The sequence below is a fragment of the Ceraceosorus guamensis genome, assembly GCF_003144195.1.
Source record: "Ceraceosorus guamensis strain MCA 4658 unplaced genomic scaffold IE81scaffold_1, whole genome shotgun sequence".
In the NCBI taxonomy this organism is placed as follows: domain Eukaryota; kingdom Fungi; phylum Basidiomycota; class Exobasidiomycetes; order Ceraceosorales; family Ceraceosoraceae; genus Ceraceosorus; species Ceraceosorus guamensis.
Genome location: NW_020289996.1, coordinates 214,287 through 233,618, shown reverse-complemented (window position 1 = coordinate 233,618; position 19,332 = coordinate 214,287). Strand labels below are relative to the sequence as shown.

Here is a 19,332-nt window from a genome sequence, read left to right as displayed (position 1 = left end):
TACTCTATGCAGCACACGACAGAAACGCTGGTCAATGACCATAGTCAAGTCATGAACTGCTGAATTTCGAGAGCGGACAGTGCACTTTGACAGCACGCTGGAAGATGGGAGTCTTATTGACGAATGTGCTGTAGCGGACCGCGGAACTCGAGCGGACAAATGAAGAGGGGACCGGCGTGCGGGATACATGCTGAGGGATCAGTTGTCTTTCATACGAAAGGGTGTTCCAAAGTGCGTCGGAATTGGTCGCACAGTGCCGATGAAGATGCGAAAGCCACGGTATGGGCGAATGAGGGGATGGCAAGCGGACTGCGCGAACACTGCGAATGGAGAAAGCCAAAAGACGAGAGGAGTCCGAGTATAGAATAGAGTGTCCGATGGACATTCGCCGAGACGGATCCGGCGACGACGCGGACCAGCGATCATCTGCGGTCGTAGTAGTCGGGATACTCCGCGTATCCTCCCGAAGCGCCGGAGTATCCTCGCGCGTAGCCGCTCTGATGTTGCCACTCTCGATCCCGGGCCTCATAGTATCGATCGCGCTCGTACATTTCTCGCTCGCGATCCCAGTCCCGCGCGCGTTCGCGGTCGTGCTCATGGTGCCATGCTCGATCGCGCTCATCTCGCCAATCGCGCGCCCGCTCCCTGCTGCCATACCAGGCATCACGGTCATGCTCTCGATCCCGCTCCCGATCGCGACCACGCTCCCAGCCGTGCTCTCTTGACCTGGTTCTGTCTATGTCATGCTCTCGCTCTTGGCCGTAAGAGTCGCGACTATGCTCCCGCATAAGCTCATCGCGGTGACGCGGATGAGGATACGGGTGTCCTACTTCATGGGGATGTGCATGTGGATCTGCAGAGGGCGGCCGCCGATGGGCGTCGCGATCGTTAGGATGTGACGAAGAGCTCCCGTTATGTTGGCGTTCTGGAGGAGACGCACGTGCTGCCGGCCGTGGCGAGTCGTTGGCACGCGGCAGCGCACCTGGCTTGTTGTACGGTGACCCGTGCGCCGAATTTTCGAGCGTGCGAACGGATCCAGCGCGACTACGGTCTTCTACAGTGACACTGTTTGTAGCCGCCACGGTGGTGGCCTTGGGATCTTCCCCTCTCGTTGGAGACGCTGCAGCTGCTTGCGACTGTTCGGGAGCCTTGTGATCCGACTTCGGCGCACCATTGACAGGGGAAATGCGGGGCTTTTTGGCGCTAGCATCGCTCTTGATAGCCAAGGGAGATGGCACATGAGCCGCATGATCTTCCGAAGGACGCTGTCTTTTCTTGACGGCCGGAATTACCGCAGGTGCTGGAATTGGCGATGCGGCGACGTCGCTGGCGCCCGTCATCTTGCGGTATATGCCGCGAAGCTGGGCTGCCTTGACTGGTCTCGGCCAGAAGAAGGCCGCCCAAGCCCATAGATGACGCCGCTGTCTAGCTGCCGCTGAGGCTGGCTGATCTTTGAAGCGGGTAGCGATGTTCTGAATGCAGCCGCCGATGGCCGAGAGGCTTTCTTTAAGCACTACGACCTTGTCTTCGCGCGACATGGTTTCAGTCTCCTTCAAACGCTTCAATTCCTTCCGGCAGGGTCGCATCAATTCTTTGCAATCCTCCTCGTCCATGCTGGAATAAGATGATTTATCCTCTTCCTCCGTGTGCGTGTCCTCTGGTTTAACGGTCGCAGCCGGTGATCTTTTCTTTGGTCTACTCAACTTGATGCCCTTCGCCTTGCCAGGCGCAGGAGCGGGAACTGGGGAGTCGTGGCCGCTGCGTGCCTCGCTCGTCTTTCGCGCCTTTTTGTTGTGAGGTGCAGAAACCGTCTGCTTTTCGGCCGCGAAGGCAGCACTCTTGGCTTCTTTGACATCCTTGCCATTCTTCTGCTTTGTGTCGCGCAACTGCCTCTGGTGCTCGTCTACAAGTGGGTGCAAAAGGTTCAGTCTAGCACACGTGAATTCGAACCGACTGCTTGACTTTGTTTGACTCACCTGCGTCGAGCATTTCACGGAGCAAGTAGTCTCCGCGGCGTACAAGGTGGATAGCATTGGGAATGGGACGTGCGGCCATGGTCGGTAACTTGCGCTTGGGCTTGCTCTCGACTGCCTGTGTCGCGTTTGCCTGTGTGGCGTCGTCCGCATGCGTTCCCTCAGCACCAGCAGCCGACTTCGGCTCGATGATTTTCTTTCCTTCCTCCAAGAAGAAGTAATTCTTAAGTCCCAGCGAGTCGTCGCCCTCTATCTGCTCCCAGCAGCCAAAGCCGTGTTTGAAGATTCCGACCAGCAGCCTGGCGTCGAGCTCGTCGCCCCATCCATTCGCCCAATTGGCTGTGCCTTTCAGATGCTCGACGGGCACGCTCCACTTCATGCGCTTGTCTTCACTGAGCTTATGCAGCTTTTGAAACAGTAATCGAAGTCCGTGGTGACGAAGTAACGTTGTCTCGCCGTTGGTTGAGATACCACGGACTGTGACCATCACAGCTTTCTGCCTCAAAGCGGCAGCAGCCTCGGGGCTGGTGGCAGCAGCAGCTTGCTTCTCTTCCTCATGTGCAGCTGCCGCCTTCTCAGACTCGGCGATGAGGTCATCCGAGAAGCTTTCTAGAACAGCTCTATTCTTCGAATGCAGCCTGCCCTCGCCGGCGATGGTGTCGTAACGCCAGCGTATGTCGCCCCAACGTTGAATGCCCCGGATGAGAACTCGCAGATCACGGTCCGAAAGATCCATGGATCGCTCAGCGGCAGACTTGCGCTGCTTTGCCAAGCGCGCCGCACCCCCAGCACCTCCGCTTTTGCGAGCGCGCTTGCCGCCAGCCTTCTCATCGTCGTCATCCTCTTCATCCTCGTCATCATCCTCGTCTTCAACATCTTCGTCCGAGCCGGTAGCCTTCGCCTTGGCAGTCTTAGCAATGCCATCGTCAGCGGCTGTGCGCCTGCGACTTGAGCTTGCAGCGGCCGCTTCATGGACTGCGCGCTGCCGCTCTTCTTCCTCGGCCTTTTGCCGTTCTTCGAGCGGCACAATGTCATCCCAGTCGGTATCACCAACCTTTATGTCCGACACGTTGAACAGCTTGGCAAAAGCTTCGCCACCCGTGGAAGTGTGGGTGTCGCCAGCAGTCTCCAAATCCACGGCGCTTTCCAACAGTTGATCGAGATCGAGACGGGACAGCTTGGTGTTCTGATCATCCTCGCCTCTCTGGAACAGCGTCTGAGCTCCAAGCTTCAAGATCTGAGCAAGCTCGTCACGCGACGGGTTGTTGGCGGATTTGGACGCCTTCGCAATTTTTCCAGCCTCGTAGTCTGTACCTGAAGTGTCGAGGTTGGCAATCACAGCATGTTCGAGAAGCATCTTTTGACGAGCCTTCTCGAGGACGCTCTCTTCGATTGTGTCGGCGGTGACCAAGCGGAAAACGGAGACGTGGTGCTTCGATGTGAGTCGATGCGCACGCGCCATGGCCTGCAGGTCATTTTGAGGGTTCCAATCAGAGTCAAAGATGATGACGGTGTCTGCCGTCTCCAGATTGATACCGAGACCGCCGGCACGCGTGGAAAGCAGAAAGGCAAAGTCTGGCGAATCAGGAGCATTGAAATGCTCGATGCTCTTGCGGCGGAGCTCTGACGAGATGGTGCCGTCAAGCCTCTGGAAGATGTATCCGCGTAGTGACATGTAGTCAGACAGTATGTCCAGCATTCTCACCATTTGACTAAAAATGAGGACACGGTGACCGTCTTGCTTCAGACGCGTCAACAATTTGTCGACGAGGACCATCTTGCCGCTGTGCATGACCATATTCTTCAGGGTCTCCTCGCGCTTCTCCGACGGGACCTCTGCTCCTTCAAACAAGTACGGATGATTCGACGCCTTCTTGAGCTCGATCGCGATATTGAGCAGGCTGAATTGAGCTGACGACGACTGGCTGAGAAGGGAAAAGTTGCGCGTCAAGATTGCCTTGTACATTCTTTGCTGCATGGAGGACATCTCCACCCGCAGTATCTTCTCTGATTTTGTCGGCAGCTCTTTAACGACATCCTTCTTAAGTCTTCTGATCATGACGTTGTCGAGCTTCTCGTGTAGCGCTCGAACGGATGCAGGGTCGACATTTTCGGTGTCGAAGTCGACCTCCAAAGGAAATTCATCCGGGCGCAGAAAGTGCATTAAGGCGATCAATTCTGAGATGAAAGGGTAGATCGTAAACGTGAGCGACGATTGCAATCCCGCGCAAATGCGCCTTCACAGCACATTCGAAGCTCACCTTTGATATTGTTCTGGAGTGGTGTACCAGTGATGAGCAGCTTGTTTGCAGTGTGGAAAGACATCAAACACTCGTATAGCTGCGCACTTGAATTTTTCAACCGGTGCGCCTGGAAGATGAGATGGCTGATTAGCGTTCGACGTACTTGGCATAGCTTGACGAGATTGTCTCACCTCGTCAACAGCGAGAAATTGCCATTTGATCGAGCTCAAGTCGGCTCGGTCTTTGAGGACGAACTCGTACGTGGTCACGAGAACGTTGATTTTGAGTCGTTTTTGTGATCCAAATTCGTAGCCGCGGATGATCTCACGGCTTTTGGCGCTGCCGATGTAGCTGACGACGTTCATATCCGGTGCCCACACCTCAAACTGCTGCATCCAGGCCGGGAGCGTGGACAGGGGAACGACTACGAGGAAGGGGCCGTACTGATGCTGAGAGTGGAAGAGATAGGACAAGAAAGCAACGGTCTGGACTGTTTTGCCTAAGCCCATCTGTAGTGGTGAAGATGCACGAGTCAGCGACGACCCTTGAGCTCATTCCGCGCACCCACGCACCTCGTCTGCCAAGATGCCGTTCTGGTTGTTAGACCAGAGGTATGCAAGCCAATTCAAGCCACGCATTTGAAAAGGCTTGAGCTCCCCTCCTGGCGAGATGTATGTCGGCTGCTCCGTCATTCTAGTGTAGACGGGTCGACCTCGGTGGTAGGCTTGGCTGTGTTCAGGCTTAGTCTTGCAAGCCACTCGTTTCAAATATGCTTGGATGGGTCTCGAAGCCTCATCTTTGATATCTTCGTTGGCTTCCCAGGTGCAGTCCGCATAAGACAAGCCCTTCCATTTGCAGAAGTAGGCGAGGTGTGAGTATGGATGATCCTTGCTGGGCTCATTCTGGCGTTGGTCCAATATCCTTTCTACCACTTTGAACCCCTCGACAGCGTCCTTTTGCCGTTCCTTGTCAATGTGGAGCAGTTCCACATCCTCTCTGCTTGTCTCTGGATTCTTGAGCAATTCAATTTCAGGTCGAACGATTTGCCGAATGTAATTCTCTAGCCGCTTCAAGCCTCCGTAGCCGCTTTTGATCAGAAAGTCGTAAGTTTCTTCGGTGTCATGGAGATGAGAATAACCCTGCCATTTGATGGTGTACACCATGTTCTTTGTTGGAAGGTCCTCCTTGTCGTCGACTGCAAAGCGCGAGGCGGCGGATGGCTGTCACCGCGTGAGCACGGAAAGACAGACGCAAGAACATAGCAGCAATACTCACGAAAATCCTGAGCCCGGGTGTGGCCAAAGACTCCCTCGATGGCCTCCAGTTCTACACAGATGTCGCAAGTGCAAGGGCGCCGCCATTCAGCCAACGTGGTTCGTCGCGTCATTCGCGTGTATTCTCCACTCACCTCCATCTGGCAGCGCCTGCATGTACGCTGCGTTTGCTTCCGTCGCCCGGTCCTCAAAGGGATCGTCATCAGACTCGAACGACAGACCCAGCTGGTCCTCGTTGTAATTTGGCTTGCGGTTCCCTCTAGAGGGTATCCTCGCAATGTCGGCGGAGTCTTCGTCTTCGTTAGGCGAGGGACGTTGATTGCGATGCCTGCCCACTGTGCGGCGCGTGCCAGCTTTGGGCGCCCCTGCCTTCCGATGGGTTCGCTGTGCATAGTCGTCTGAGCTCTCCGAACCATCATCTCTGGCTGCACTGCGAAAAGTTTCTGCAGGACACAGCGAGAAGCCTCGTGAGCAAGGAAAGATGGTACTCGGGGCATCCAGTCGTCACCATGCTTACCCCTCGCTTTCGACTTCAGTGCGGCTGCACGTTTCGCGGACTTCACGTTGCGCGACGCTCTGCCAGGAAGAGCATCGCCGCTGTCGTCATCCTCGCCACTGGAGCTATCGATGTACTGTACGTGGGATTTGAGATTTAAGTGTCAGCTCGTAGGTAGAGTCAAGGCCGCTGGAAGCGTTTGTATGCTTGTGACATGCCTGCTACTCACACTTTGCTTTGTTGCGCGACCCTGGAGATCGCGGTCCGATGGAGCAGTAGCAAGAGTGTCAGTACGTACTAAACAACAAATTCGAGCTTATGAAGCTCCCTGACCAGCTCGCTTCGGATCAAGCCCCAACGCCTCGGACCCTCCGTCCACGAGGACTGTGAGATCTCCGAGCTTACTCACCGAACGCCTCAGGCCATACAGCTCTGGATTAGCAGCTGCTTCGTTCAAGCGCTGCGCAGGTTTGCGTGGTTCGGGTCGAGACGTATAGGAAGGTGACCTTGAAACAGAAGAGACGCTTCCCGACCGCATGGAGCCCTGTGCTGATGTTTCACCTAGCGCAGCGATATGTGGGCGCCCACTGTTCGGCATCCGAGACGGCGAAGCAGAGCGGGAGCTCGAAGAAGAGGAAGGGGCTTTTGGACCAGGAGAGTCGGACGCAATCGAGCTCAACTCCGACTTGATAGAACCAGTTGCATCGCCATCTTCATCGCTGAAGGCTGGTGGTGCCGGTCTGTGGCACAGGACGAGTGAAGAAGACTGCGATTGCGACTGCGAGATGGTGTCGGATGACACGGGTTTGGGCAGCTCAGCAGCTGATGACGGAATGTCCGCAGCAGCGCTGCTCAGAGAGCTCATGTGGGTATCATTGATGCTGTTCATGCTGTCTGTACTGAGTCGAAGCTGGCAAATTGCTCTTCTTCCTCCGGCGACCTCGGAGCTAGAATTGGGGTGAGAGCAGGTGCCAGGAGACGAGGCGCGAGGGAGGTTGCAGCGACAGTCCGCCCAGTGAGGATTTCGCGAATAGAGGCACTGATGGACTTGATCCAGGGACTCAGAGCAAGATTATGAATGAAGAGTCTAGCAAGTGAGAAGCCAAGGGACCGCAGCACAAGCAATAGGTAATGCTCGAGGGAGATTGTAAGAGCCCTCTGCGAGCGGTGCGCGGCTCAAGACTTGATGTCACGCTACGCTCTGTGAAGAACGGAGCAGACGTGACTGGAGTCTTCTGAGACTGAGTCCAGAGTGAGTACGCAATGCCGGATGATGACTGGGTGTGGCATGCGAGATGAAAGAGGACAGAAGGGACACGGCAAGCGCGCCGCGTGATTGAGAGTCGGCACGAGACGCGCAAGGCGACGACGACGGCAATGCGCAAACATCGGCAAAGCCGTCAACAGCGCACATGGCAAATTGAGCATAGCTGCTGCTCACCGAAGAAGCCCGAACGGGAGCGTTCTCACATCAGTGTGAAAGTTCCGTGCTTGCTTATGCAGTGCACAGCTATCACATACGACGACTGTGATCAAGATGATGGCATTGATAGCGATGATACAGCGACGCTTGGGTGAGGACGAGTACATGGAACGTCGGCTATGAGGGGATCGTGATTCCTGAGGTCCTGAGCCACCGTAGCATGTCCCGAACGACCTCTTTGAATGTCAAGAGTCACAGAGTCGGAGGAAGCGCAAGAGTACACGAGGCTCCGTGTAAAAACGGCGGTGACAACGAGAGGCTAGAGTGACGAGAGACAGGCTCGGATGAGGGTGTCAACGTCGGTCGACATGCAGATGCGAGCGCCAGCTTGGATGGGACAGCAGCGATCGACCAACAAGGATTGGCAGAGGCGACTTATCTGCTAAGCGGGAAGCAACGGACTGATGACGCACAACGCTCCCGCAACGACGACCAAGGGCTTGGCGGCGAGAAGGTGCCAAGGAGCGACGGAGATGATGTTTACTGGAGAAAGTGATGATGTCCAAGCTGTCCACATTCAGAGTGTGGGTCGAATAGAGCAAAGAGTCTCATGCCAGGGGAAGGGGAACAGGGAGCAATGTCGGGTCGATTGTGCGGGATCTGCGGAATGGATGGTGGATGGAAAGGTAACCCACATCCAATTTGGTTACCTTCGTGCTGCACTTTGCCTCACAACGCTGCGCTGAGGGGTCCGTCGTCGCGATGCAAGCCAACTCTCTCGACGCGCGCCCCCGGGCGCTACGCCGGTGCGCTGCACCTCACGCCTGCGGGCGCGTGTCTCTCTCGAAGACAGGGCGTGTGCCGTGATGCTCTGCGCACGCCGCGCTGCTGCTCGTCCTGCTGCTCCTGCTGCTCGTCCCAGCTGCTCCGGCACGGGCGATCGAGGCTCATCACGCGCGCGTCCAAATTAAGTAGGTCGAACGCTTTCAGAGGGAGACCACGTGGGCACTCTTCTTGCCGGGCGTGAACATTCACCTATTAGCGCCAGTCGTGAGTCTCGAGGTAAAAGATGGATAAAGTGACGATCGCGCTCAGAATTGCCTTCAAGCTATCGCGGTGTCGGAGCGACCCGCAGGCAGCATGTTCTGGATGGCGCTTTCGCAACACTCATTGGCGAACCACAATCAGGAAGGTGCTATCTGCGACGCAGGGGTCGGGAACTACTGAGATTGCACGATTGGCGGGATTGAACAAGCAAGCAGCGGCCATATTCGCAAGTGCCGGCCACGAGTACAGAAAGATGACTGATACGAGAGACCCGCTCAGTCGGCGAGCAAACATGGCTATGAGTCTAGTCAGGACCACAGAGAGGCGAGGATAGCTGCGAGAATTCACACGAGAAAGGAAAATGCGAGGTTAGGCTGTGGACCCACACTCGCGCCCGTAGTGGCCTTTTGCTTTTTCTGGCTGGCGAATGATCTATTGGTACAGCTTTGGCTTGTAGTCGTCCGAATCATATCTCTGTATCTGCAGATGACTGTTTGGAAGCTTCAATGGTATAGCCCAATCGCAAACGCTCCTCCAGCCTCTTGACCTCTTCGAGAGTAGTAGCCCTGTCTATCGCTTCCTCCAAAGCTTTTCTCTCTTCTGCGCTCATCAATCTGCCTGCTTGACCCTTCTGTTTTTGGGTAAAGCCTGGTTCAAAGGTGCCTGATGCGCCATCCGTGGCCTGCATCGCCAATTTAGATGAAGAAGCAATGGAAGCAGCAAGCGTCGAAGGTCGGCCGTCCTCCGTCTCCATGAGCGACTTTGCCAATGCCCTTTCCTGTAAGGACAACGTTTTTTGCACGACGGCCGCGTTCATAAGGTACAAAATCCGACGCGGAGCGCGCCAAGCTGGATGTTGCATGTACTCACTTTCTCCTTTACCCTTTTGAAATCCAGCACCCTCACGTGTTTGCACCGCGTTATGACCCATTCCCTGTAGTGCGGCTTGCGCGTGCAAGGATTTCCAATCAAAGTGAGATACTCTAGTCGCGGAAATCTCGCGAGCGGCTGAAGAGATGCTAAGGCGTCGAGGCGGTTGTTTGTAAGGACCAGGGTGATGAGGCCAGGTGCTGCGTTGGCGATCTTTGGGGCAATGCTGGTGATGACATTGTTGGAGAGTACGAGCTGAGTGAGGCGAGGGAGCGATGGGAGATTGCCCAGCACACGAATATCATTGTCTGTAAGATCTATCGAGTCATTCTGGTCCTATCAAGAGGAGAGTAGCAGCGTTTGAGCGCATGTGTCCTTCCACACCACCATGTGGCCTCTGCACTCACTCTGGTCACACCAAGATTATCGATAGCCGGGATTTTGAGACCCCGAAGATCCAGCTGACAAGCCAGGAAGTGAGCTTCGACATTTCTTCGCCCGCACGACATCTTTCAAGGCTCACCTCGCGATCCTTGAGCGGCGAGAGCGTCGATTGCGAACGCGCGACAAGTTCCGGCGTCAGCTTCATGGCAAAACGATGCACCTGCACTTGCTTGTCCGATTTTTGACCGTTTGTCCTAGTGTTCAAAGTGTGGGCCTACACATAGGTGCCGATGATGGACAGGACTTTGAGCCTTATTATGTCTTCGCAAATCTTGCAGGCAAAAGGCCGCCGCTAGAAATTGCGATGGAGTCCGTGAGGCTGTGATGCGAACGCAGCGAGTCAAATTTCGGGGGTGTATGCGATGCGCAAAAGAAGAGGCAGTGGCGAGAGCCTTCCGTCAGCAGGTGGCTCTGTAGGTGCGACGGGTAGTTGACCAGTGGGTTGTGGAGCAGCAGTCAAAGTGTTCGGCACACAGGTCTTGAATGGACGGAAATGTGAATTACGGTGCAGGAAGATCCAAGATCCTGATGAAGCCGTACGTTGCGAGTTGCGTGTCTCGTGACCTCAACCTTCACGATTGGTGACTTGCGCGTACCACTCTTGACTCAAGACCGCGTTCTCACTCACGATTTCACTCAATTAGACTCAAGACTCCATGCAAACTTACCGCGCCCGACTCGGCAGTCGCGCGCGCGCGCCTAGTCACGAGTCAATCCGAAACGCGACTGCCCGCCCGCCCGCCTTTCTAGCTGCTCTAAATTGGGAAGTGCAGCAGCGCACCGCCGCCAACGGACGCTGCCATGCATGGGCTCATCGTGCAACATCAGCCACAAGCGGCACCAGCACCGCACGGGATCGAGGCAACTCGTGAATACTGGGGAATGCGCGTGTATAGCGCTTGGACCACCAGCTCAAGTCAAGAGTCAAGATCGAGTTCAACCAGGTCCAGGCACATCTCGCGCCTTCTGATCATCCAGTTGAATGCCAATCTGACTGACCATCCTTTCTACTCCACCGACCAAGCGGTATACACATCAGGAGATTCACCAAGACTAGACTGCCCTCCGGTCCCTTACCTCTTGTTGCAACGTTTCAGCATCCTAGCCCTGCCCATCAGCCTCAAGATGGCGCTGCCGAACTCTTACGCGCAAATCCTGAACGATCTTAATCGCGACGTCGTGCGTTTCAGGCCGCTCGACCCCCTTCAATTCTGCGCCAACTGGTTCAATCAGCGACTGGAGAATGAGCGCAAGGCTACCTTGGCTCGTGGTGCAGATGGCACAGCAGCAGCAGGTGCTGTCGATGCTGCTTCGCCTCTTGCCTCCACTGCCGGCGGTCCAGATGATGTGACGATGACTTCTGCCGGTGGCCCTTTCTCAAACGCCAATCCCTTTGGTGCTAGCTCCAGTGCTGGACCCGCATTTTCTTTGCAGCCACCTTCGCGCGATGGGTCCATCGTATCGCTTGCTCAAACCACAGCTTCGTCGGAAGATGATGATACCCTTCAGCCATTCTCTGCTCCTTCCGCAACGTACAACCTTGGTCGTCGAACCTCTGTCAGTGCCGAGTCCCTTGCGCCTCTTTCGAGCGCGGGTGATGAGGCCCCCGCACCAAAGACAGTCATCCCTAAGAGTTCCTTGCAGCTGGAGCGCATTCGCGCTTCTATCAAAGGCAACTTGCTCTTCAACTCCCTCGACTTGGAGCAGGAACAAGACGTTGTCAATGCGATGAAGGAAGTTCGCGTGCCTGCGCACGAGTGCATCATCAGACAGGGCGATCAAGGCGACTACTTCTACATCGTGGAGTCTGGCTCCTTTGAGATCTACATCAAGCCTACAGGCGCAGCGTCGAGCGCCGGTGGTTCCGACGATGATTCTGCGAATGGAGGTAGACGCGCTGGGGACACCCTCGATCTGGGCGACAAGAAGGCTGTGTGCGGGCCCTCTTCCTACTTCGGAGAGCTCGCGCTGCTCTATGCCCAACCACGCGCTGCCAGTGTCGTGAGCACCGAGCCTTCAATCGTCTGGGCACTAGACCGCATCACATTCCGCTCCATCGTCATCGGTGCCAACAGCCGTCGTCGAGCACTCTTCGAGTCGCACTTGAGAAAGGTCAGCTTATTTGAAACGCTGTCCGACGCCGAGCGCGCAAAGATTGCCGATGCGCTCGAGCAACGCGAAGTGCCAGCAGGTACTCGGGTAATCGAGCAGGGCGAACGTGGCACCGAGTTCTTCATCATCCTCGATGGCCACGCCGAGGTTCAAAAGAGGCGCGAGCAGGATGGTGTGGAGGAAGCAATAGGCAAGCTTGCTGAAGGAGACTATTTCGGGGGTGAGATTGCAGAAGATGAGCCTCTCTGGTGTCTGAACAAAGTGTTGACCTCTTCTTGCACCGTATCGGTTCCGTCCAGAACTCGCTCTGCTCAACAACGCACCCAGAGCCGCCTCAATTGTCGCTTCGTCTCCCGCATTGCGTCTGGCCACTTTGTCGGAGTCTGCTTTCAAGCGTCTTGTAGGACCTCTAGCTGGCATCATGGCGCGCCATGCGCATGATCACTACGGCGCTGGTGCGAGTCGTGCTACTCGAGGTGCGAGCCCAAGCTTCAGGGCCAGCAACCCCTCTCGTGGCGGATTGAATGCGCCTCCGGCCGTTCCATCAGTTGGCCCCCACGAGAGTGCTAGCTCTGGTCTTGGCGAAGGCACTTGGGTCGGTGGCATCGGCGCCTCGCCGTTTGGTCATTGAGACTTCCACAGAAAGATCAAGAGACGACTTTTGAGGCACTTTTCACCTTAGAGACCCTAGAAATGTGCACATGTGACCTCGGAAGAATCTCGCGCGAACTCGAAGCTACCCGACGTGTTCCCTGCCCTTGCATGCTCATGACCTTAGGTCCATTGTTCTGTTACCCCACACTTTGACTTTTGAATGAAGCGCAATCAATAGCTGGTTGCCAAAACATCGCTTGAAGCATCGGTATTCACGAGTCTGAAGCGCGGAATGTGAACGCCTGGAATTGGCATGCGTCGATACGTGCATACATGCCGTTGTCATGAGCAATGACGATACACAACGTCCCGGTCTGAAAGTGGGCGACAATACCTCACAGCAGCGATTGGCCAAGATCACCAGCAGCCTCTCCCTCTCTACTTGAGGATTCCATCAGCTTTGAGCTGCTTCTCCAACTCTTCCTTCTTTGCCTGCGTCACCGAAGCATCCTCCGCATCATCCTTGAGAATGCCGAGTCTCTCCAGCTCTGCGCGATCGGGGCGCCTCTCCAACTTGCCCTCCAGACGATCCTCCAGCTGGTGCTTGATCAGCTCCGCCTGTGCTCAGAGCGGTCACGTTCGAAAGAGGCAAGGTAGGAAGCGTCAATGCGAGTCTGAAATATCGGTAGGCCAAAGCACTTTTGGGATGGCCCTTGGCTTGCAGTCCCTGTCACTCACCTGCGCAGCCTGCAAGGCGGGAGCAGCAGTGGAGTTCTTGAGGATACCCTTCTCTTGGAGCTCTTTCTGCGAGAATGTAGCAAGGAAGTGCATGGTGTGAGCAGTATTCACGATCGCTCCAATGGTGGGAGGGCCCTGTCTCCTAATGTCCAGGCACTCTTATGGACTTTGAAGTACGATCACGTCACTCACAACATCGCTGCGACCTTGCAGCAGCTTCTCGAGCTTGGAAGCTTCTTCGGCGTGGTGGTTAGGGTTGGATGCTGAGGAGTGGCGCGTTTGCAAGTTGGACAATATCAGCTTGGTGCGTATACACCAGCAGGCCCTCGAAGCTGGACGCAGTCACAGCTTCTACGAATGCACTCACTCATGTTTGGATATCCCCAATGGCTTGTCTCAATCGAGAATACCTAACTGAGTTGTAGCACAAGATCTTGCGGCACAGGTGTGGAGACTGCATTCAAATAGTGTGAGAGATGAGGTTGTGCTGAGTCAAGTCGGGCGGGACGAGATGAGTTCAAGAGTCACGATCGTGAGTGCTCCTCAATAATTCACAGACTCATCGAACACTCACGACTGTTGTACACAGCCTCACTTTCACGGCTCCCGGATTGGCAGCTATTATACTCACGACTCGATCGCTGCTGCAACGCGAGCTACTTGCAGTAGCGAGTAGCATACACTCGCTACTGTATGGAGCCGGTGCTGCATGGTTGCAAAGGGGCTCGTGCACTCACGACTGTCTCTGCGCCTCATTCTCTCGAAGCTGCGCTGGACATAGCTCCCACGCACACCACTGCACTGCCTGCTCAGACTACCACTCTTGACTAGTATAGTGTTCCAAAGTACACCACCCATCAGACTGTTCCAGAGTAGATGAACAGTCGCGACGGGCATCACATACATGCTCTCGTGGGTAAGTCACGCTCGCTGCTGCTGCATGGAGGTGACTGGCCTATTCAACCCCGGCCGGGTGTGGGGCAAACGACCAGTCACTGTGCGGTCCAAGTGATTCCGCTGCCCCGTGCATGCGTGCTCCGCTGCTGCTTTGACGCCTGCTTGCCTACATCTGCCGCACATATGCCTATACCGCCTTGAGCGAATGAGTGGTGCCTGCTGCTGAGTCTACGCTATCCGCGACCGCTGCCTAGCACAACGTGCTGATGCATGAGCACGGCGCGCGCGCTTACCTCCACACAAATCACGTGACGGGCGTGGGCGTTGGTCTTGCTGCTGCATGCGTGCGTGATGCATCACCATGCACCGCCCTGCATGCGCGTAACGAGCTGAGGAGCGGGAAACGTAGATGTCGATCAACATGCTCGCCGAACTCGACTCGAACTACACAACGCCCGTGGCTTGCTTGCTCATGCTTGGCGGTCCACCCTCGGTAGGCTTCCTCTCGCTTTGAAGGCCAGCACTTGTCAATCCCAGTATCAAGGCTCAACTTCACCGACGTTCTCCTCATTCACCATCAACAATTTCCTTCTGAGATCCTCAACACATGTCATCCTCGTAGTCTCGTCTTGCTCCACTAACGCCTTCGTTCCATCACGAGCGGCTTTCGGCAACACCTGCAAATCTTCCATCACCACGCAAGAGACGGCGCTCGGCGTATGCGCATACTACGGACACAGTACTAGGTGTGACTTCTTTTGCGCCTCCTCGCGGCCTCTGGGATTTGCGTGAAATGGATGGGTTGATCCTGACTCAATCCGCTTCGGAATGACACTCGATCCTCCAGCACTTGGCTCAAAGAGCTCCCAACCCGCAAGCTGGGGCGAGAGACGATCTAGGGTAGAGGAGCTGCTAGCAAGTGCCCCAATCTTGGATGTGGTACGATGCCTTCGACGCGCGCTCCGAGCCGAGGGCAAGCAGCTTGCCGTCCCCTCGCCCGATGACCCCTCTGAGGATTTGGATCTCGCGTTGGCAGCGTACTGGCCAGTGGAGGGGACTAGCGCCGGTGCTGCCTCAGACACTAATGTGGTACGTAGAAGAGCGATGCCTCTCTTGAAGGAGCTCGCAGCGACGACCATTCAAGAGAGGAATTTTGCCAGCGAGACCGCTCTGGCAAGGAGCTTGAGTCGAGGTGGTGGCGGCTTCTGCGAGGTAACGCGATCGCGATTCGACAGGAAGCTATACGTGGTCAAATCTGCAGTCAAGAGGACAGTGGTCGCATCTTTCGGCACTTCCAACCTCTCTCCTTCTCTGGAGCGCCACATCCTCAGCCTCGCTCGCACCTATGCAGGGTCGTCATCGTCCGAATTCGAGGGCGAGCTACCAACGCCTCGCATACATGCCGCATGGTGCAGTCGATCGGACGTCTTCATCGCGATGGAGTACTTTGCAGCGGGAGATCTGGACATGTTGCTCAGCAGCGCTGGAGAAGCAAAGTGCTTGAACGAAATGTCGGATGAAAAGGGACGCATACACGAGCATCACACCCTGGCTTGGGGCAGAGACATGGTCGCTGCCGTCAGCTGGCTCCATTCGGAAGGTTTCATGCACCGGTAAGCAACCAGTCACACTCACGCGAAGCGCTCGCAGCTGATCTTCAGGATATTGTTCCACTCTGTACAGCGATATCAAGCCTGCAAATTGGCTGATCGCAGATTCAGGTCACCTGAAGCTCTGTGACTTTGGTGTTGCGGCCCCCTTCTCTTCCTACGGTCCCACCAGGAAGCGACTAGTTCGCCGATCTCACAACGCCATCACTGGCACATCAGATTACTTGGCCCCTGAGCTGCTTCATCTACGACTTCAAAGGGCCGAAGCAGCTGAGCTGGCCGAGGCGGCACGGAGAGCGGAAGACTCTTTCGGCTCGCCATCCTATGATTGGCAGAGTCCTGCATCTGTGCGGCATGACGTTGTCTCAGACACTGCGTTTCCATCTGCGGAGGGAGACTATGGTCCGAGCATCGATTGGTGGGGCATCGGCTTGGTATTGTACGAGATGACGTACCGCTACCTGCCTTTTGTCGGGACGCCTGCCCAAGTCGTGGAGCAGAAGCTCAACTTCCACCAACACTTCAGATTGGATGAGAGCCTACCCCGCGGATCCGAGCTCCAGAGCCTCATGCGAGGTCTAGTAGCACTGGACAGCGAGAGATTAGGGCGAAACAGCTCAGAAGAAGTCAAGCAGCATCCTGCATTCAAAGGTACAGACTGGTCAAAGCCGTACTCGCACCCCTCACCGTTCACACCCAAGCTTGCGGCGGAGAACGAATCTGGCGATCAAGCCGTTTCTGTGATCCACAGCCCTCGCGGTCCTGACCGTCACGTGCAGTCGGAGAGCTTGATGTCGCCAACGGTCAGCAGCTTCAACGTGAGTCAGCACTTTGCTGGCATGCATCACATTCCGCATCTTGATTCTGTAGAATGTGGCTCTTCGAGCGCAGCAGACGCATGGGAGAAAGCTGCTGAGGGCAGCTGGCCTACAGAGGACGATACTAGCGTCAACGAGTCTCAGACCGCTGTCGCGGCATCTCCGGCCTCTGCCGCTCTAGCAAGACGTATAAGCCAGCGCGACACGCGTGCGGATGCTGCGTGGTCAGACGTAGACATGTATTTTGTTGGTCTATCAATGCTGCCAGAGAACAACGCTTTCGCCTCGGCGGAGGCCATACACAAAGGAGACGAAGAGATGCTTGGCGAAATGCGTCGTCAGACTCGGGTACGGATCTCGGATCAGCTCGAAGTATTGAGCTCGCCGCCAGAACCCACCAGGGAATCGAAGCCAGCTTCAAGCAGTCAGTCCACTTCCACGCCATATTTGCGACACGACAAGAAGTCTGAGGGGCATCTTGCATCTACGCCGTGGCAGCCGCACGGACAGCGTTCACTTCACCGCCATGCCCTCGAGACAGCTTCACGAGTCGCGAGCGTAGCGAAGTACGGACACTTGCTGCCGTCGAACGCACCAGGCGCCTTCGTGACACCCATGCGGAAAACTTCAATGCCCAGCTTTGGCAGTAGATTTCAGCAAGAGGCGCACGCGCAACACGGTCACAATGATCATCTACTCTCTGGCACACCTTCGGCAGCACCGTCCGCCTCCCCGTACCCCTTCCCGATTGCATCTGCTTTCAGACCTAGCACAGTGGCTCATCGAACCGGGTCAGGCAGCTACTTCGTGATGAGGACGCCAGGCGTCGATGCGCACGGGACCGAGTCGCAGACTTCAGGAGGTAGCAACGCGCGCCGCAACATGAGCGAGCAGGAGGCTTGGAATGAAATGTGGTTGGCTGCTGGTAGCGCCAGAAAGCCCAAACGAGCGGCTACCCTAGATGAGGGTCTGCAGCGTCCCAAGAGATCTTTCAGTGTCCTCCAACCCGGCAAGCGAAGCAGCCGAGGTGAAATCGTTCCTGCGTCGCGTCGCGTAGCAAGAACGCGCTCCACTACTAGCGCGAGCGAGGCCACGGCCTGCGGTCCATCCGTTCGAGCTTCGCAGGCATCTGAAGTGGATCAGGATGGCTACAAGGTTCCGAGACCAACGCGCAGTGCTTTGGATACGCTGCTGTCAAAAGTAGCGCAAATCAGAGCACAGACCAACGACTCGAGGTCTGCTACCTTCTCCGACTCCGAGCCGGACTCTCCCGTGCTCGCACAAGGTGGGAAACAGCAGCAGAAGAACGAGATGCCTGGCATCGACCCGTTGCGTGTGCTTCCCATTGAGCTGCGTGATGCGGCCGTCAACACCTCCGCTTCGCTCGGAATCCCAGCACAAAATCAAGCAAGGCTTCAGAAGCGTCGGAGCGCTCGCCAGGTCTTGTTGCAAGCACAAGAGAGAACCACGCCCACGAAAGACTCGCGCTGCTCGAGTCCGCTGCTGACTGCAAACTTGTCCAACCTCAATATCGACCCAACTTCGGCACCCATCAGTGGACCGCTAAGATCGGCAGCTCCCGCGCATTCGGCCTCTCTCGAGCGAGGTCAATTGCCCATCAGCGCCAGAGAAAGGGCTGGGAGCAGTTGCAGTCTTGCGTCGGTGCATTCTGTGCGTTCTGTGCAGGATGCGCCGCTCCGAAGCGCACCTCTTCTTGGCGCAATGCAGCCGCCCGTGATCGGTACTAGACGAAGCAGCATTCTAGACCCGAGGTGTTCAGAGCTGCGCGAACGAGACAGACCCCACCTCATGCGCCGACGAGACAGTAGCCAGATGCTAGCAGAATTTCGGCAACGGAGGTCGCCAGATGACGTAGATGACAGCTTGGAGTTAGGCCAGCCTCTGCCCCCCAAGTTGATGGTGCCTACAGCGTCTGGCACTGCGATGCCTGGCAGCAGCCCTAGTATGCCAAGCCTCGCACCTACTGCGGTGACGCATGACCAAAGTCTTCGTCCTGCTTCTGATGCAAAGGCTCAACGTAGAGCGTCCATGCAACCTATGCGGCCCCCCAATCCCAGATCTTCGAACGCGCCCGCGTTGCTCAAAATCCGTCAAGCTGAACAAACACAACTCCCTCGGCGTCCTTTGCATCACCAGCTCCTAGGCCGTCATTCCAGCTCGATCCTGTCGACTCAGACAGACGAGAATCAGCCTCCCAGGAGTCGCACGAGGCAAGTGTCGGCGGAGGAGCAGTGTGCGAAGAGTGCCACAAGAGCGTCCAGCTCAAGACCTCCTAAGAGCCGCAGTCGACAGAGCTCGGCCGAGATTCAATTCGCCAAACGTCCTTCAGAACTCGACAAGCGCGCCTCTCAAGTTTCCCTTCGACCCGTCAAGTCATCGTTGCTCAATCAGGGCAACGTCGGCTCAAGACGCGCCTCGAGCGAAGTGACACTGATCTCAACCATGTCTCAAAGGCACGCCGAGCTTGAGTCGGACTTGAAAGGCGTCGAAAGCAGGATAGCCAGCTTGCGCTCGCTGCTGGACAATCCTTGAATGCTTCACGTCATGCATTCGATGGAACGGGGACGCGCCTCAACTCTGCATCTTCCTCTGCTCCATTTCATTCCCTACACCAACTATCATACATTCGTTTCACCCTCTCAGCACATCGCATGACATCTACTTTGTACACCAGCACAAACAGACACGGAACGATAGCATGTCTTGCAGCAGCATCTGTATCTGGTCATATACCCACATTTCGCCAAGAGATCCTGTCAGAACCTCGCCTCG

The 19,332-nt window shown here is 56.0% G+C and overlaps 5 protein-coding genes across 5 annotated transcripts; 2 read left to right on the top strand and 3 right to left on the bottom strand.

The window, feature by feature from the left end:
- Positions 1-50: 50 nt before the first annotated feature.
- Positions 51-7,274, bottom strand: IE81DRAFT_335895 (hypothetical protein). Its single transcript, XM_025515460.1, has 10 exons — positions 6,396-7,274; positions 6,216-6,236; positions 6,008-6,122; positions 5,625-5,933; positions 5,492-5,542; positions 4,789-5,411; positions 4,408-4,725; positions 4,235-4,343; positions 1,977-4,151; positions 51-1,903 (listed from the first exon to the last, which is right to left on the bottom strand). The coding sequence occupies exons 1-10, from the start codon at positions 6,873-6,875 to the stop codon at positions 423-425; spliced, it is 5,682 nt and encodes a 1,893-aa protein (XP_025373442.1). The 5' UTR covers positions 6,876-7,274; the 3' UTR covers positions 51-422.
- A 1,345-nt stretch (positions 7,275-8,619) lies between these two features.
- IE81DRAFT_319167 (L domain-like protein) lies at positions 8,620-10,265 on the bottom strand. The gene is made up of 4 exons (XM_025512641.1): positions 9,850-10,265; positions 9,734-9,787; positions 9,327-9,662; positions 8,620-9,234 (listed from the first exon to the last, which is right to left on the bottom strand). Exons 1-4 carry the CDS (start codon positions 9,913-9,915, stop codon positions 8,923-8,925), a joined length of 768 nt encoding a protein of 255 aa, XP_025373441.1. The 5' UTR covers positions 9,916-10,265; the 3' UTR covers positions 8,620-8,922.
- Positions 10,266-10,895: 630 nt separating this feature from the next.
- On the top strand, positions 10,896-12,513 carry IE81DRAFT_332939 (camp-dependent protein kinase regulatory subunit; the record flags this gene model as incomplete). The annotated part of the gene is made up of 2 exons (XM_025515349.1): positions 10,896-12,102; positions 12,182-12,513. 2 exons carry the CDS (start codon positions 10,896-10,898, stop codon positions 12,511-12,513), a joined length of 1,539 nt encoding a protein of 512 aa, XP_025373440.1.
- A 215-nt stretch (positions 12,514-12,728) lies between these two features.
- IE81DRAFT_319163 (hypothetical protein) lies at positions 12,729-13,701 on the bottom strand. The gene is made up of 4 exons (XM_025512640.1): positions 13,582-13,701; positions 13,407-13,477; positions 13,215-13,280; positions 12,729-13,094 (listed from the first exon to the last, which is right to left on the bottom strand). Exons 1-4 carry the CDS (start codon positions 13,583-13,585, stop codon positions 12,915-12,917), a joined length of 321 nt encoding a protein of 106 aa, XP_025373439.1. The 5' UTR covers positions 13,586-13,701; the 3' UTR covers positions 12,729-12,914.
- Positions 13,702-14,811: 1,110 nt separating this feature from the next.
- Positions 14,812-19,274, top strand: IE81DRAFT_2695 (hypothetical protein). The gene is made up of 2 exons (XM_025511407.1): positions 14,812-15,724; positions 15,795-19,274. The coding sequence occupies exons 1-2, from the start codon at positions 14,940-14,942 to the stop codon at positions 19,090-19,092; spliced, it is 4,083 nt and encodes a 1,360-aa protein (XP_025373438.1). The 5' UTR covers positions 14,812-14,939; the 3' UTR covers positions 19,093-19,274.
- The last annotated feature ends 58 nt before the right edge of the window (positions 19,275-19,332 follow it).